Below are 18,349 nucleotides of genomic sequence, written 5' to 3'. Positions count from 1 at the left end.
TGGGGGTTGCTTTTCATGTCTGTCCCCATAAAATAAGCTCCATGCCATGGACTTCAATTTACACAAAAACAAGAAGGAAAAATAGAAGCAGTCCAAATGTGCCTGTGTCCCATCTCTTGCTCCATTTTTAAAATCAGAGCATAAAAATTGAACCCTAGCAGGAAACAGTAGCCCTTCTCCTCATCTCCTGCTGGCATAATCCACCAGTGACTCCACTGGTTTAACAGATTTAACCCTGGTTCATCTCATTGTAAATGAGTGGGCAGTTTACCTAAGGACTGCCCAGATCTGCCAAACTGAAACCCTAGGAGAGTTTATCAGACAAGTGCAGAGCAACTTTGCAGCTGTAATTTGTGCCAATTAACTTGTGGGATTAAGCATTTATCTGGGTAATGAGAACAGCCCCAATTACACGAGTTCAAAGTTCACACCATCTATAGCAGGTGGCAGTTCCTGTGTCCTGCAGACACTCCTGGACAGGGTATTTGGATGGTGCAGCTTTGAGATATTCATTATCCCACACTTGTCCTTGAGGGGCTTCTCCACACCTTCCCAGCTGATGTAGGAGAGATAAAAGGCAAAACCTCACTGTCCTACATCCCCACTACATTCACTCAGCAATAATTATTACGATTCCCCTTTTAGTAATTTAATTTCCATTAATTGACACTCACAATGGAGGTTAGTTGAATTGAGAGAATCATTCTGGAAGGAAGATTAAGCTTTTGCAACCCCATTATTTCCTAAACTCTGCCTTAATCAATTATCTTTTCTCCCATCCTAGGGGAGATTTCCTCTTCCAGGCACACCTGTAAAGTCCCTTTAATTTCTGTCTGCAGTGGAAGGGGCTGGGAGGGCACCCTTTTACCTTTGCTTCACTCTGATAACAGGCAAACCAGTGACCACAAGTATTTCCAAATGTGAATGGCCATGCAGTCCCCTCTGCTTTTCCCTGGGGCCAGCTTTTGTTTTGAGTTGCACAGCAAATGACTCAGGATGACCCATAGAAAAGGTGGCCAGCCTCAAGCCAACCCTGCCACAAAAAGTTTTCTGCAGTCCCCTGTGCAGCTCAGTTTGCCCCAGAATCACCCTGGAAATTACCTCAGGCCAGGAACAGCCTCCTCACCTGCCTTGAAGAAAGTGAAAGGGAAAGGTCCTTGGAGGAGAAATCAGATGAGAAAACAGAACTTCTGCAGCCCTGGAACCTCCTTGGTGCAGGGGAAGACCCTCATTCCTCATACCCACAGTTTGTGAAGAGAGAGGCTGGTTTAAACACTTCCCTTTATTCACTGCACTTAGATCTGTGCCAATGTGTGTTTTAACTTTATTAATATTGCAGTAATTTCATTATTAATAGAAACATGTGCATTAATTTTTAATATTATATGAATATTGATATTACAGATATGCTATAGAATAATGTTGATATCCCACCACACTGGAGGCATTTCTATGTTTATTACCAGATTTTAGGTTAGCAGAGAGGCCTTGCAGGAAAGGGCACCACCACATATAATGAGCTGCTGCCTTAATTTGATTACATGCTCATTAGGAGAGGGGAAACAAGGTGTTTGGGGTTTGAGGGTGCACAGCTGGCTGAGCCAGCACACACCTGTGAGCCTGGGGGACTGCAGGGAAGGCTCTGCTGCTGAGCACCAGCAATCCCAGCTGAAACTCAGCTTCATCCGCATCCCCTTGCCCACAATTCACCCCTGGGAAATTTTGCCACTTCCAAAAAACAGTGTTATCAATCTTTGAGCGAGGAGGAAACACAAAAGTAAATTATTCTGGTTGTATGGCAAGGGGGGATTTAACTCTGCATGGGTCCATACAGAAGAGGCAGGTCACCCTAACCAAATACTGGTTTTACAGAACTAGAAACTGAAAGGAGATTAACTGGCTGAAGGTTATTGTGGTGTTTGAGAAGATAAAAGGGGAAAATGCATAGCTCTATAGAGAACACTTAAAGGTAAGAAAAGTGATTATTGTTGGTATTGTTAGTTTGTAGTGGTGTGGGGAACAGTAGTCTTGTTGTAGACCCTAAAGCTCTAGTGTGTTTGAAAATCGTATAACATTCCTTGTCAGGAGGTACTTTGCTAATTTTCCTCATGAGCACAATCCAACAAAGCAAAGGATGATACCAGCAAGGGTAACCCCATCTGAGGTCCTTGTCAGTGCCTCCCCCCTGCCTCAGGAGCTCTGGGATTTGTTGTTTCTGCACAGATGGATATTCAAAAGAAACAGAAGGTGCTAAGAATCCCTTGATTTAAACAAGATGTCTCAGGAATTTGATCTTGACAATGTGGTGTAACGTGTTTTCCAGAAGGAATTAGAAAATTGCAAGAAGAGAATAGACTGTGCAAATGCAAGAGGATTTTGGTAACAGAGAAATCAATGTGCCTTTCTCTGTTACATAGATATGAAATGGCAAACCAGCAGGGGTACAGTCGTTAGAGTGATCAATAATTCTGAGCACAGGAATGGAGATGAGTTTAATGCACATCAGCAAATCACCTGTGGTTTCTCAAGGAGAGGCTCGAGTGCAGGCAGACCCAGCCCAGTGCAGTAGGACACATTCCAATGATCTGGCAGGGCAGGGTCCCCCATGTGACATGTCTGCCTTGGAGGATGGTGGCAGCCTTTGGGTCACTCTGCCCAGTCATCAGGGCTGGGAAAGGCTGGAACTGAGTAATCCTGGTGCACTGAAGGGAAGAGGATAGATGGCAGCTTGTTTTGTGACAAGGAGTACAATGCAGGGTGACAGCAAAGTGTGCAGGAGAGGAGGAAAGAGCAATATAACCACAGAAGACAGGTGTAAACCTTCCCTCTGGCAGGGGTTTCTCAAAAATCTGAGTGTGAGCAGCTTAGTGGGGCAGAAAATGAAGGCAAGCACAATGTCAAAAGGACAGAAAGTCTCCTCTGCAAAATCTGGAAAACTGTGTGGATTAACTGTGTTCCAGGAGTGCCTAGAGCACCCCAGACTGATGCTCCACTGCACTGTGGCACCAGATATCAGGGTGTTACAGGCATGTCCCTGTCCCCAGAAGTTTACAAATCTCACAGACCATAGAAAGCAAGTGCCTGTGCTGTACTCAGCGTGTACCTGCATCGCTGCAGCCTGAGCCAGCCTGGGATACAATGCTGTCCTTGCCCTGTATCCCAGCACATGGCACAGGAAGGATGGGCCCTGTGGAGCTCTGCACTGCTCTAAGAGAGCTCTGCTTAGGCAGTGTATCTCTTCCTGAGCTGGGAATCCCACCAAGTCTCCCAAACTCTGGTGCCGTGCCTCCGCCACAGCATCGTAACACACGGAAAGGATTAAATCTGCTTTTAAAGCATAATGTGGCTTTGTAAATCCCAAGGCAGTAACTCAGTGCAGAAGCAGACTAAAAATATGGCCTGGTTCCAGCCCAGCAAGCAGGGCTGGATCTTCTTTATTTACTTTTTCTCTTGCACATGTGAGAGCATTTATGTCATTTCACGCATAGATTTGTGGGCTCTTTCACCGCAAACAGGCAGATGTGCCTCTTGCTGCAAGGAGTTTCCAAACCAGCAACGCTGATATTAATTCCAGAGGGTGCAGGGTTCACCCTTTATTTACTCCTCCAGGCTACAGGGGAGCCCAGGCAGCAGAGCAGACCTCCGACCTCCTTCATAGGATCAGAAGGGTCAGCTCAGGGAAAGGTGTCAGTGAGGCAGCTGCCAACATTCTCACTCTTTCCAAAAATTTCACCACATCCTGTACAATTAGCAGGTTTTTAATTTTTTTCTCCCCAATTTCTTTTCTCACATGGATGAAACCTTGACAGAAAGGTCCTCCACCCCTTCAAATGCAACAGCAAAATTTCTTGGTGTCATAATTCCAGCTCCCTTCCCCACCCTTTCATTAAACACTCCAAAGTTGCTAACAAACCTTCCACACGTTGCAGCAGAGCCTTCAACTATTCGGATTTGGTTTACACCAGCACTTAGGCTCAGACAAATACTGAACAAACAATAAGAAAAGGTCTGTCTTGCTGAGTATTTAGGATCTTCTGAGGAGGAAAATCATTGCCAAACCCTCTGTCCCCACTGGCAGCTCTGTTGGCAGGTGAGACCTGGTTTCTGCAGCCTCCCTCATCACCCTTTGGTGGTGCTCAGCCCAAACATGTCCCTCCTTGTTTTCACATCAGCTCCAGCTTTACCTATGCCTGTGATGCCACTGGTTCTTTGGCCCAGGTGCCCATGTTCTCCCTGTAGTCACTGCAGCTTGGCTGAACACATTCCCTCTTCATCCACCTTTGTCCACACCCAGATGTCTCCTGGGGCTCTGCTGGAACTGGCTCCTGGGGGCAGCTCAGCCCTGTGGGCATCCAGAGCTGGTCTCTGTGCCCCAGGGCCACTGCACCCTGTGGCACCCAGGGGACTGTCCCCTCACCCTTGGCAGAGCACACTGAGGGACCTCCTGTGTAGTGTGAGCGTGCAAAGCCTAATGAGAGAGGGAAAAGAAAGGAAAAAACCCAGTTGATTTACTTGACTATCAAGCTACTCAACAGTCTCTTTTCCAGCACCCTCCTGCAAGTGCTCAGTGACAGATGGGGACAGATTGAGTGGTTCAATGCAGTGAGGTAATATCCCACTAAATCATTCTTCTTTCTCTTGCTGTCAGAAGGCACCCAGACTTCAGCCCTTCCTCTGAATCTTCCTGTGTTTCCCTCTTTAATGACAAAGCCATTTTAGCTCTACCTCTGCTAAAATTTCTGAGGGAAGTGAGCACTGCTGTTTATATGCTACGATAAAATGGGTGTTGTAAAACAGTTAGCAAAAGGAAGGAGTGAATTGCCCTGAGACAGAGAGGGTTCTGGTGCTGTTTACTGGTGTTTCTGATTTCCTTTTCTTGCCTGTGTGCTGGGGCTGAGCCCCAGACCCTGGTGCAGGGACCCTGGCTGGGAGGCAGCAGGCTCTGGGCAGGTGTGCCGTGGGCAGGCGCGCAGGCTCACACTGCACGTCTCACAGATGGAAGATCCATTTTTTTCCCCTCTGGGTGATTTGTTCCAATGGTTAATCATGCTCACACAAACACAGGATTTTTTTTTTTTTTTAATGACATACCAGTAAATAACATTTGGAAACTTTAGGATGGGCTTTGTCTCCACCGGGCAATCTCTTGAATTCTGCCCACTCTATGAATGCCATGATGAGTGCCTAAAATTAGCTGTGGCTTCACAGCTTCCCTGTGCCCTTGCAAGACTAGCTTTGAACTTGAAAGCCTCCTACACAAAGTGCTTTGTGCTGTCAACCTGGTCACGGCAGATGAGAAAAATGTGCACTGAAGACAGTGGTCTTCCAATAAATACATCCACAGTACAGCCATGCATGACTCGAGATCAAAGACAGAGTGCAAGTGCTGAGGTCATTAAACATTAATAGAAATACAGAAATGCAACAGCTTGCATGAAAGGCTGAGCTTGACTTTAAAGTGATGAAAGCTTGTGTAGTCAGCGATTGTTCACCCGTGATAATGCTCCTGCCATCAGTGGTTCTGTGCGTTAGAAAGGTGAATAACTAATCATTCTTGGGATAAAGCATCGAGGTGTGGGGCAGTTAATGACTTGTACCAAGAGAAAATAGGCTCAGAGATGCTCAGCATCAGCAGCTCTAGGGAAAGTCAGAGTGCCACAGATGTCAAGTCGGAAAATCAGCTCTGGGTCACCAGTTTTACAACTGCTGGACAAGTAAGGATTTACCCCCCACAACTCCTTCAGGAATGACATGGCATCAGAAGTCACCAGAATAAAAGGAGGTTTGGGGTAAGATATACATAGGCACAGCTCCAACCCGGCATGACTCAGCACCAGCTTTTAGGAGACCATCGTCATGGAAGGTCTTTCTCAGATGGCTGCATTTCTTCAACATGTCATATATTTTTTAATATTCTGAAGCATAAGAACATCATAGCATGGGAAATGCTTCCTGGTTCCTATCACAATAGAGTTAATTATAGCCTGTGCAGTGTTTTGAGCAACTACAAAGGAAGCTGTGCTAAAAATGATGACTTTAGGAAACCTCTATTAGAAAACAGCCCCCCTGCCATGTTTCTAATAATTTTTTTATTAGCAGCATAACTATCTAATAAGGTTTCTGGGGTATTCTGATACTGTGTGGAATGATCCAATCTGCAGCCTGAGCTAATGAAGTGATACTTAGCATTGTATTCTGCCAATATGTGTCTGTTACTCTTGTCTGGAGCCACTTCCCTCAGGGCAGTTTGTTGGCAATTCTGAGCAAGTGCAGGTGCCTCCAAAGAGCAAGGTGATTGTGCTTAACGATGTGGGGTGAGTGGCAGAGGTCCAGCCACATCCTTTTCTGGGAAGAGAGGGAAAATACCAGCTTTGCTTTCCTCTGAGCTCTGCACAATGTGTCCCAGGGCAGCCCCACAGCATATGGCAGAGCAGCCTTCTGAAGATGTAGCTGTACCACATCCAGGTAGAGCCTCAGGAAGGAACTGTTGCCATCACACTGAGCCAAATTCCTGCCCTTTTCCTCGAGGCTACTGGCTTCACACCATTTTGGGAGGCAGCTTTGCCTCCTCTGTGCAGACCTGGTTTTGGAAAAGCAAACAATGACAGCTTGTGGGTTACGCATCCCCTGCTCATCCTCCACCTCTAACATGACCACTGAATGAGACCTTTACCCAACAATGTAATTTGGCTGAGGCCAAATGTTTCAGCTCCTTTCCTAGCAAACTCTTTCCAAATCTAACAGCAGAGCTACAAGCTCCCCAGAGTACTGCAGGCACTGAGTGCTGTAAATCAGAGATCATCATAGCTGCTAACTGGGATTTCAGACCAGTGTCATTTTTCAAGCTGGCCTGACATTTAAGTCTATACTAAAAATCTCTGCTGACTTCAAGATTTTGACGGGAAACGCTTGTAAGGAATGTGTTAAATACCTGGTGAGTGAGTGAAGATGCCAGCAGCAATCAAGATTTTTCTGGAGCAGCTCTCAGCACAACTGCAATCCCTCACCGCAGATATGCAGAAGCAGCATGCTGTGACCTCTGAGCCAGACTGTGAAGAATCTCTGGGGGAGATGATATTGGTATTTCCTGTGGTATTCAGCACTTGTGGTGCCCAGAATATGGGAAATTATTATGCAGCTGCCTGGAGGGGTGAAGACTGAATGTACATTCTGGTGAAGCATAGGTCGATGGAAGAGCTGGGAGAGCTCCACTGCTGTGCAGCCCACCAAACCTTCTGAGTACTTTGTATTTTGCCTACTGGGGATGGGGAGAGGGGTTCAAACTGTCAGAGTTCTTGCAAGAGAGACCAGGACTTGTACAAGCAGCAACAGCTTCTCATGTGGGAATAATTATTAACACCCAGCTCTCACTGAGCCTCAGCCATTGGCACTTCTTAGTGACACCAAAAATGCTCTGGTTTTTGTTGGATGGAGGATTTACAGCCACACCTCACAGTCCCAACAGCAACCATCTCTCCCTGTGCTCATTCCATTCTCCCCAATATAATTTTTTTTTTTTTTTTTTTTTTTTTTTTTAATCCAGAGCAGGTTTTCACCCACCCCGACACCCCTTCTCTGATCTTGGTCAAAGCATTTAATCTCTGTGACCCACTTTCCCCATACGCAGACTAAAGGTTGCTATGAGAACATGGGAATGCTGTGCTTATGAAGTGTTTTTAGTTCTTTGTTTTGTTTTTTTAAACTTTCTTATATTTTCTCAGATTTCAGAAGGAATATTTATCCTCTGGTGCTTCTCCAGCCTTTTCTGGTTTTCCTTACTTTCTTGGTGCACTCTCAGCCAGCAAAGTGATGTTTATTGGTGTGCTGGCACTGAATACTCCTTTATTTTCTGCCACGTCCTTGATATTTAGTTTCACATCTTTTGGAATTAAGCCCTACTGTACAACACCCATCTAAGCCCTGAATTAAAGCAACTGAAGTTCCTTCTCTTTTGTAGTACCACAGCCAGGATCATAATCTGACCGTCATCACAAGTACCTAAAATACAAAATTAACTTCAAACATGAACTTCAAACAGCACTGATTTTGCCCTCAGAGTATATCAGGAGTCCTGAGACAGCCCTGGAAGCTGTGTGCAGGCAGACAAAAGGCATGGTATACAGATTATATATATATATATATATATATATTTTTTTTTTTTTTTTTTTTTTTTTTTTTTAATGCTTGTGCTGTAGCAAGGCTGGGTCTGGCTGCCACTGATGGGTGATAGCAAAGCGCCTGTTATCTTCACCAGATAAGAACCAACTCACCCATCTTGTGAGGGCATCACTGAGCTGGGGATGCCTCTGCACAGAGCCTGGCATTCAATACAGCAGCACTGCTTGATAAGCCAAACCTAAATAAAACCATCAGGTCACCCAAAGGTGAGTTTTCATCCCCCGCATACATGACTGACTCTACAACTTGTGCTCATTTTTTCTACAAGTGGAAAATCTGGTCCTTCCAGCTTTTAAGGAGGTTTTAAAATAACTATTTTCCCATCTCTGTGGTTTAAATAGAATCATAACCATACTACTTATAGCCTGGAAGAGAGAGAGGATGCCAAAATATCAGACATTTTTAATAGAGTAAAGAGAAAGAAAATATTGGCTTGGTTACCAGCAGGATTAGGAAAAAGATGGCAAGATCTGAGTTACAGATCACAGTTCTAGGCCCCTACATGTAGGCAGCTTCTGAGGGAAATATGAGATATGAAAAAAGTTCCAAAAGTTGGAACTCTGCAGAAGAGGCCTAAAAGTAAATCAGGGATATAAAGTATACTTGGAACACAATTCCCAGCAACAGCATCCATGCCTTACTCCATAGTCTTCGTAACACAGCTCTATCCCATTGCTGTCCAAGACTCACCAAGCTATTATCTCATATTCCAGCCTGAAAATATAATTAGCACTGATAACCAGCTGCTGCTGTGATCCAAAGTATGTGAAAGCTTTCCTCCTGTACCCAGGTACATTTTCAAAATACTTTAGAAGATTTAGAAATGATGGTTAAGTCTCTCTTTGTTTTAAAGATACCCCATCCATGGTCACATTTCTTAGCCCAGTTCTGTACCAAAAAATTCAAATTCCAACTTTCTCCTTATACACTGCAGGAAATGCTCCCTTTCTGGTGTCCAAATCCCAGTTGGGGGTGGAAAACAAGATTTAACCAAACCACAAGTCCCACCTCATTTTAGCCCTTGCCTCAATCTGAAGCTGCCACCTTTGCCCTCTTCTGATCTGCCATGTCTCTTGTGCTCCCTTCACAGTCACAGGACAACATTTGTCAGTTGATGTCTACCAGTTCTGGACTACTCTCTACAGAAATACCCAGCAGATTCAGATTTCTTCACATAAACTGAGGTTGCATCCCTGCCACTTTGTGTGAGACTTGCTCCAGCACAGGTTTGTTAAATGTTACCTGATCCATCAGAAAGGGATCATCACTAACCATCATTAACCTCAGAGACAGCTTCCTCTGAGATAGCTAAGAAGTTGTGCCAGGGTCCTGCCATCAGGTTACTGGTTAAAATACTTTCAGAGACGTTTTTGTAGAACAAAAGCTGGTTAAAATGCCATGCTTAATAAATGTAAGCTTCCCATTAAGAATATAGTTTATAAATGGGTATGGTATTGACCAAGCCACAGCGTTTAAAAAACTGCTTTGCCAACCAAAATTAGCCATCCACAATTACACACTCTTTCCTATCATTAACAGAGGAGCAATTAGCTACAACAGAAATTTGGTTTCAGCAGACACAAAGAATTGTGCTATTTAAACCTGTTGCCCATCATGAATTTAAGTCTTCTTAGGAATAGCTTTAGTCACTTTTATTGGTATAAACACCTAAATTGAGATCTAACAGCAAATAAGGATTGTGCTTGTCCATAATAACCTTAGCTGTGAAATCTACTCAGACACAAGACATACAACCTTCCACATACACAAGTTATTTGTCAGCAAAGCAGAATGCTGCCATTCTGAAACAATTACATACAGTAAAGGTTTTCAATATTTTATTAAAGAAAACAGTCAAAATGTACAAGTATTACCCAGGTTTGTAGATAACTTCCTATAAAGGCAGTAAAATATGAATTTCAATCTAGGTTTTAAAAACTGCTATAGTTGCTTATTTTTAAAGTTGGTATTTTAAAATCACGTTTCACAAATAGTTCTGAAATATTACCAAATGAATAGTGCAACAAGAAAAATTGAAATTAGTTCTACACTGTTTGCATGTCAAGCAAAAGTTATAACTAACGGCTTCAAATACTCAAACCATTTGAGAATGAATGAACCCAACAGCTCCCACCAAAACTGACTTTTGACCACATTAGGAATGTCCTCTTCGTGTTCTTCACTTAAAATCAAATAATAATAAAACAACACCTCTTGAGGTCATCAAAAATAACTTTAGTATAAAATTGTCTTGGCCCTTATCAAATATTACATGAGTAAAATTGTTAAGCCTTTATCAAAACAGACAGGAATAGGGAAACAAAAAAAAAATGTCATGGCCTTAATCCATATCTGTTGGAATCATGTTTAGAAACGTTAGAAGCAAGACCAGAAACTCGGAGCCCTGTTTTGTTTTTTTAAAAACCACACAATCACAAAGAAAAAAAACCAGCTTCTTACTGCCTAAGGTTTAGGGGTGTTCTGCTCAAGTACCTGTTCCCATAGACAGCAACCTGTTATGTTCTGAAGAGAGCATACGCAAAATATAGAAAAATAAATAAAATAGCTTCTTACAGCCTAAGGTTTGGGTGCTGGGTGGTGGTTTAGTATGTCCCCCACAGGTCACACTCTCTTGAGCTCATATGCAGAAACATGGAAATTTATATCCATCTTTCTTTTTTAGAAAGAGAAAAGCCCCCCTTACATCCCAAAGCTCTTGAGATCGCAAAGGATGGTGCCCTGGGTGCTCTGGATGCTTTGGCAGCACGGGAAGTGGGCTCGGAGGCAGACCCTGAGCTCCTTGTTGAAGATGAAGCACAGGATGGGGTTGACCCCTGCCTGGGCAAACGTCATCCAGACGGAGGTGGTCAGGTACACCTGGGGGATGGAGCTGGCCTTAATGAAGACCCGCAGGTAGCAGGCCACAATGTAGGGGGACCAGAGCAGCAGGAAGAGCAAGGTGATCATGTAGAACATCTTGCAGAGCCTTTTCTCCATCTTAAACTCCTCCAGCACCAGCAGCCTCTTGATCTGGCTGTGGGTGGCCTGCCTTATGCCCACGAGGGTGGGCGGCGTGGGCCCCCTGCCAAAACCAGCCGTCCAGTTCGCAGCCGCTTGGCCGGTGGCTCCCGGCCCGTGGAAGGTCCAGTTCTGGCTGATGGCCGGAACCAGCTGGGCCGGCTTCATCTTGCGGTGGCCGTGGATGAAGAAGAGCAGCTTGATGTAGACCAGGTGGGTGGCGGCGATGACGGCCGCCAGCATGAGCATGAAGCCCAGCGTGTCGTTGGCCTTGACGTAGCGGTGCTCGAAGATGCACTGTTCCTCCTCCCGGATGAACTTGTAGGTGCCCACGTCAAAGACGGGGGGAAAGGCCATGGCCATGGAGAGGGTCCACACCATGCACACCACAGCCAGGCAGGTCCAGCCCGTCATGCGCTTGGCGTAGAAGCGGTGGTGGGCGATGGCCATGTAACGCGTGACCCCCACGCAGAAGAGCAGGAAGGCGGCGTGGAAGCAGAAGAGCACGGCCAGGAAGGCCAGCACCTTGCAGCTGAGGGGCCCGTGGGGCCAGGCGGCCCCGCTGCGCACCGACAGCATGACGAAGGGGAAGCAGGCGAGCGAGCGGAGCCCGTCGGCCAGGCAGAGGTCCAGCAGCAGGTAGTAGGGCGCGCGGTGCAGGTGCCGGTCCTTGAGGATGAGCCAGGCGAAGAGCACGTTGCCGGCCAGGCTGACGCAGAGGATCAGCCCCAGCGTGGCGAGCTTCAGCCCGGAGGCGCTCAGCAGGCCGCCGGCGCTGGGCAGGTGCGGGCTGCTGCTGCTCCCCAGCTCGCTGCTGTTCGCCATCGGGTCCTTCCTCCTCCTCCTCCTCCTCTCCTCCTCCTCCGCGCGGGCAGGGCCGGGGGCTCAGGGCCGGGGGCTCAGCGCCGCGGCAGCGCGCCGGGGCCGAGGGCCGCGCCGCCCGGCGCCCCCATGCCCGCAGCCGCCGCCGCGCTGCCGCCGCCGCCGCCCCGGCCGCCCCGGCGAGGCGGGGCTCTGCCGCCGCGCTCCCCGCGGGCCATGCGGCTCCCGCGCCCGCGCTAGCTCCGCGCCCGCCGCCGCCGCCGCCCCGGGGGCATCGGGGATGCGCTGGGGGGGGGCGCGGAGCGCGGCGGAGCCTCTCCCCTTACCGCCGGCAGATGCTCCTCCGCGCCCGGAGAGGAGAGGAGAGGAGAGGGGCCGGGCGAGCCTGCGCACAGCGGCGGCGGCGGCTCTGCCCAGCTCCCGCCGAGGACAATGGGGTAAATCCCCCTCCCTCTCTCCCTCTTTTTTCCTTCCCTTCCCTCCTCCTCCTCCTCCTCCTGCTGCTGCTCCTCCGTCCCTCCGCCCACGCCTCCGCCCCCCGCGCAGCCCGGCCCCTGCGGAGCGCGGGGCTGAGCCAGGCGCGCAGCGGCGCGGAGCGGCGCGGAGGTCCCGCTGCCGCAGCGGGGATGGGAGCGGGGCTGGGCTGGGCTGGGCGGACCCTCGGCCCCCGCCCTTCTCCCGCCGGGGGCAGTGCCGGGATGGGGCTCGGGGGCAGCCGCGGGTGCGGTGGGGCGCGGTGAGGTGTCCGGCCCCAGCGGCCGTGGTGGGGATCCCCTGCATCCCCTGCATCCCCTGCATCCCCTGCATCCCCTGCATCCCCTTCCGGAGGAGCCAGGGAACGTGATGCCGTTCACTGATGGAGACATTGTATCTGGGCATGAGATAGGTGTGTATCTGCCCACATACACACGTACCGCGATGTGAATTGGTTCAGTGTAGCCACATATTAGTGATACACCCGTGTCACAGTCACCACTGTGCTTCTGTTAGATTTGGCCACATTAAATGGCCGTTTAACTTTGTGCTCGAAAGCAAGTCCACAGCACCTGTTGCAGTGCAGCATCCGGGTGTGCTACCCCTTGCTGGGCAGGGGGTTTTGCAGGGGAATCTTGCAGGAAGTTATAGAGCAAATGTTTCAGTGTGAACATCAAGGAAAAGCTGCCTCTGCAAGCCAGGAGCCTGACATGTGGGTTCCTAGGGGAACCTGTCATTTGCGGTCTGACTAGGGTTCTTAAGAAGGTCAGACAGGATGCTCTCCATGTTTCTGTGTTGTTCAGGGGCTTACCAGCTCCCAGGCTCAGCCACACTGGACCCACAGAGGGCTGGGCAGGTTTTGTGAGCTGGATAAATCACATTTGACCCGACGAGCACAGAACATCTGCTGATGCACCTGTGCCTTTGGTGCAGGTTTATAATGGGCAGTTTAATGTAGGCCAGTGAGGCACAGATCCTTGTCCTCTGTCTCCCACTTTGCCATCCTTGTGTATGTAGGGCAAGGCCTCTCTGCGTGCCTTGTAAGGCACGCACCAACGCACGGCCCTGGGCTCACTGGAGATGCTAATGCAATTATCCTACTATTACTGACTTTCCTTCATGGCCTCTTGTGAAGGACACGTCTGAAATCCTTTTTGAGCATTCTATTAAAAGCCATCAGTAAATTCAGCGTTATTCCAGAAACTGTAGCAATTAAATCATTTGCATCAGCCCCAAAAGTGAAGGTTGGTGCGGAGCATCTTTCAAGCAGATCTTTCTGGCTGGATTCAGAAAGTTTCTCTGCATGTATTTGGGACCAAGCTCTGCCCCTGATCGTGCCACCAGACGTCCAGAGTAGCTGTGCTGAACTCCTGGCATTTTAACAGTGGTGAACCAAAGCCAGACTTTGGCCTAAGGATGTGTGAAGGGCAATCTGTATCACACAGGACTTTATTTGCTCCTGGATCTGGTTTGTGTCTCGTTATTTACTGCAGTGTTAGGAAACCAAAGAAATCCTGAGAGGGGGGAAAAAAATAGGTGGTAGATAATTGAGGCTGTTTTTTTGCTTCCTACCAGTGCATCTGAGCTGTTTTCAGTTGTTAGGCTTCTCATTTGCACCGAAGTTTTACTGTGACAGAGAATTGCCCACGGGTTGTTCAGTGCTTTGTGCAATTTTCCGGGCGTTTCTCACATTCATGCAGTGACTCGAGTGCCGGGTTCGCCGTGTCCCCTCGGCAGCCCTGGCACCTCTGTCGGCAGCGGTGGCTTTGTGGAGGAGCCGGGACACGGCGTGTGCCGCTGGCCCCCGGTGCAGCAGGAACAGGCTCTGCCAAGGCGGGCTGCCAGGAGCTGATGTGCTTTGCCAAACATGAGTACGAGGATTGATTGTCCTTGGGGGTATGTGGCTTTTCAGAAGAGCCCTTGTGGCCCGCGTTAGCTCTGTGATCTCTGCCATCAAGTGAACAAAAGGGAATAACACACCTGCTTCCCTCCTCCGCTCCTGCGGGAAGGGTTTCTCCTCTCCCTGAACGCTCGCCAGCGCAGCTGAGCTGGCTCAGGAGCTGCCGTAATTCACTGCTATCTTGCCAGGCCAGCAGCAAATTGCTAGCTCATCTTTCTTCCACCTGTAGCGAGAAGAGAGCCGGCAGGGAATGGTGTTTCATCCATTTTCCCAGGGCTGCTTCCCTGATGAGGCTGTTATATAGTGCTATAGGAGGTGTGAGCCTAGAATTTGGCTGACTGAGAGATGTGACACTAAAGGGACAGCCAGAAGGAATGAAGAAAATAAGGGGCAGACAGGGGGTTAATAGTCTTTGTATGAGCAGACTTCTCGCCTCCTAAAGGGGCTGACCTGGCATTAGACCCACCAGGATAACTCTGCCTGTTAGTTACACCCTGCCAGGAGAAGAGCCCCACCTGGGTGACCCCATACAGACAAGCCAACACCAATTCAGGCTGCTTCACGTCTTGTTGCATCAGACCCATCAACTTCAAGTAATTTCCTTGTCCAGACTCAGTCTCAGCTTGGATATTAGTGCCGGACTTACAGCATTTGACTAAAAAATAGAAATAGGGTATTTTGTAACCCCTTTGCTGTTGCAGAGGTGCTCAAGGAGCTGCAGGGACTGCAGTGCCTGTGGAAGTGTCAACCACTGAGAGCCAAAAGGAGCAGCATCCACATGGCAAGGCCTTCATCTTTGGTGCTGCTTGGCTCTGCCAGGTGTCCAGCCCCCAGCCAGGCAGGGACAGCTCTGTGTGCACCTGGACACTGAAACACAGAGCACCTGCCTCCAGTGCCCTGGCAGGGGCTGGAAACACGGTGCTGTCCATTGATTTGGGCACAGCCAGACAAAAGCCAGACTGACCACAGCAGTCGTGGGGAACAGGTAATTCCCAGAGATCGTAAGGAGAGTGTTAAGCGATTTTCCTTTCTCCCTTCAATCACTTTCACAAAAGGAGTTTAATGAAGAGCTATTCTCTGCTTACAAAATGGTGCTGCACAAGCTAGATGGATTCCTCTGACCTTTCAGTGTGCTTTACTTGAATTGGCTGCCTCTTCGTGTTCTCCTCTCATTGCCTTGAACAGGAAAGACAGCTGAAATAGGGACTCTTACAGCAAAAACTGTGGCATATTGCCTTCTTTCTATCAGTCACTGGTGTGCTTCCTGAATCCTTATCTATTTATTATTAGTGGTTTTATTTGTGTTCCTGTGGCTGGGAGCTCTGCATAATGTTTTTGGAAAGAGAAGTGTCCTGTACCCCTGTAATAGTGTAGTAGAAATCTTTTTTGTCCCTGGTGTGATGTAAGGAAAGAAGCAGGAAATGTCTGGACATGTCTGAAGGACAATCCTTGAGCTCCACCATGGCTGAGATGCCACAGGGAAGCAGGACAGGTGAGAGCAGTCAGCCAAAGCAATTTTGCTGTCACAGATAATTCAGGCAAGGAAAAGTTTTCAGGCTTTGCAATCAAGGAGATGGAAAGGTCAGTCTGGAGCAAAAAGGGATAACAGAGGCTTGAGTTGGATCTGGCACAAAAAAAGATTAAAGGTCCTCCTTCCCAGCTTCCTGTAATTCCCAGAAAGCTCTCTGGATGACACTCATTATTTCTGTTATCTTTGCACCTACTGGAGTGAGTCAGGGACCAGGGTGCTACACAAGCAAAACAAAGAGCTGTCCTTTTGCCAAGGAAACTTAAAATCCAACAGTGCACTGGGAGAGAGAGCTGATAGGAACTCTAGAGAAGGGGGAGAATGAGCAAACCACGAGGTTGCAGCCTTGGGAATGGCATCGGCATAACGGTGGCTATCAGTCATCCCTGGAAGGGGAGGAGGGAGTGTCAGGAGCTAATGAGGCAGGTTTGTGGGTGTTTACAAGGATCATGGTAATACTTTGTGATGATGACAGAACAGAAGATGACACATTAAGGTAATGTTTGGGCACTGGGTAATGTGAAAACAGCGTGAGAAGATTAAAATCTGCAAAACTGCAAAATTTACAGTACTACCCAAAATAACTGCTCTGCACAGGAGCCATGCTTGCCCTCTGTAACCAGGGCACAGGTATGGTACTTGCCAGCAAAATGAAGGCAGATTTAAATAATGCTGGAAAACCTCCACTCTGCCTCTTGCTTGCAGAGGATCCAGATGTCAGACTGGGAGTGGGGCACTGGGCACTGCCATCAGGCTGGGAAGGGCATAAGCCAGCAAAGCCCAGATATGTGCTCAGCAAAACACTAATGAAGGATTTCGGATGTGGTTTTGTTCCCATAATTATTAGCGCAGTAATGCAAAATGTACAGATGACACCAGAGAGGATGGGACTATTAATGTCACTGTTGAATGCTGATTTCCTGGATGGCAGCAGAGGATCTGCAGGGGAAGAGTCACAGAGCTGCATCTCTGTGACAGTGGTATCTGACAGCTAGCGATCACATTTTTCAAGGGCTTATTCCTGGCTGTTTAATACTTCATATGCTCTCTTGGGGAGGGAGGAGGGAAGAACGGAGGAGTATATTTGGCACAGCAGGGAAGTGGACTCGGGTCTTTTCCATCCCTTAGTGCTGTGCTGTTGCAGGGGGAGAGAAAGCCTCCTTCCACAGCAGTACTAATCCTCCTCCACAGCAAGATGAACGTTTTGAACTTGAACAACTCCTCTCATTTTTCCCCCATGTGATTGTGAGTCAGGCTGAGCTCCTCTATTCTTCTCCATAATTGAGTAGGAGATTATTTTGACTGGAAATAACCAGACACAGGTATCATGGCTGTGAAACCCTCCATGCATGCCACTTGCTAAAAGTTCTGTAGCCTTCTGCAAAGGGACCTGGTCTTTAAAGGCTTTGCTCAATGGAGAGGGAGGAAAAGCAGAGGGGAAGAATAGCTCCTTCCTGCTCACTTCTATCACTGTCTCTGCTAAGCTTAACCTGCTGAATTGTTGGTGACACACTGTTCTTCAGAAGCAGTTCCTTTGTGGAAGACCTCCCCTGTGACACGGGGAATAGCTGCTGTGAGACAGGAAATATCCCTGACATGATGGCTTTCTACAGGAGCTCATAGCTGCTATCCAGTCCCATAGGCATGCTGAAATAGTTATGAAAAGCCATTCCTGTAAAATCTCCCCAGGCACAGATTTTCCTGTCCTCTTCCCGTATCCATAGTTGTCTTCCAGGGGATGCAGGCCAGCTGCTTGGGTTGCATTCCCTCCCCTCTGTCCCAGAGGCAGTGAGTGATGGAGGAGTGCAGGGCAAGCAAGAAACAGATGCAATGTGAGGCTGTGGCTGCCTCTGCTGCCGTGGCAGGGGATGCTGCCAGATCCCAGTTCTGGCTCTTGGTGGGTACCAGGGAGGGGGGTGCAGCCTTTTGGCAGGGTTGATTTTTAGCTACACACATTCCTACCAGCAAAGCCAGACACTAAGGAGCATTTCAGAAGATCAGGCTTTCTCCAGTTTATACATAAGTGGGATTGCTTCAGGCTGTTGAACCAGCCTGCTGCAGACTAGCCAAGCCCAGAAGTTTTATCTGTGCTGTAGCAAACTCAAGCCACTGCTGTTCTGCTTGTGCATCTAATGTCTCAGCTGCTTGCTGAAGAGCTAATGAGCTTTTGGGGATACATGGGTGCTATAAACTCCTTAGGCCAGAGATAAGCAGCTTATTGCCTTTAGGAGCACTGCCAGCCCTTAGCTCTGCTGCTGCGGTGCCTCTCAGGCCCAAGTCCTTCGTTAGCAGGAAGGGCTGTAAAGTCTTGAAATAAGTGTGTTGCTGATGAGATGTGTACATGTGCATGCTGCAGCCATCTCCACAGGGTGAGGTAAAACCAGGCAGTGAGACAAGCAGGCAACACCAGGCTTTTCACACTTTTGTCA

General features: G+C 48.2%; 1 protein-coding gene across 1 annotated transcript; it reads right to left on the bottom strand.

The window, feature by feature from the left end:
- Positions 1–10,062: 10,062 nt before the first annotated feature.
- On the bottom strand, positions 10,063–12,021 carry GPR27 (G protein-coupled receptor 27; the record flags this gene model as incomplete). The annotated part of the gene is made up of 1 exon (XM_083869800.1): positions 10,063–12,021. One exon carries the CDS (start codon positions 12,019–12,021, stop codon positions 10,879–10,881), a length of 1,143 nt encoding a protein of 380 aa, XP_083725926.1. The 3' UTR covers positions 10,063–10,878.
- Between the last annotated feature and the right edge of the window lie 6,328 nt (positions 12,022–18,349).

The sequence above is a fragment of the Zosterops lateralis genome (assembly GCF_965231275.1).
Source record: "Zosterops lateralis genome assembly, chromosome: 11".
NCBI classification, from domain to species: Eukaryota; Metazoa; Chordata; class Aves; order Passeriformes; family Zosteropidae; genus Zosterops; species Zosterops lateralis.
The sequence above is the reverse complement of the archived record's forward strand: the minus strand, read 5'-3'. Positions and strand labels throughout refer to the sequence as shown.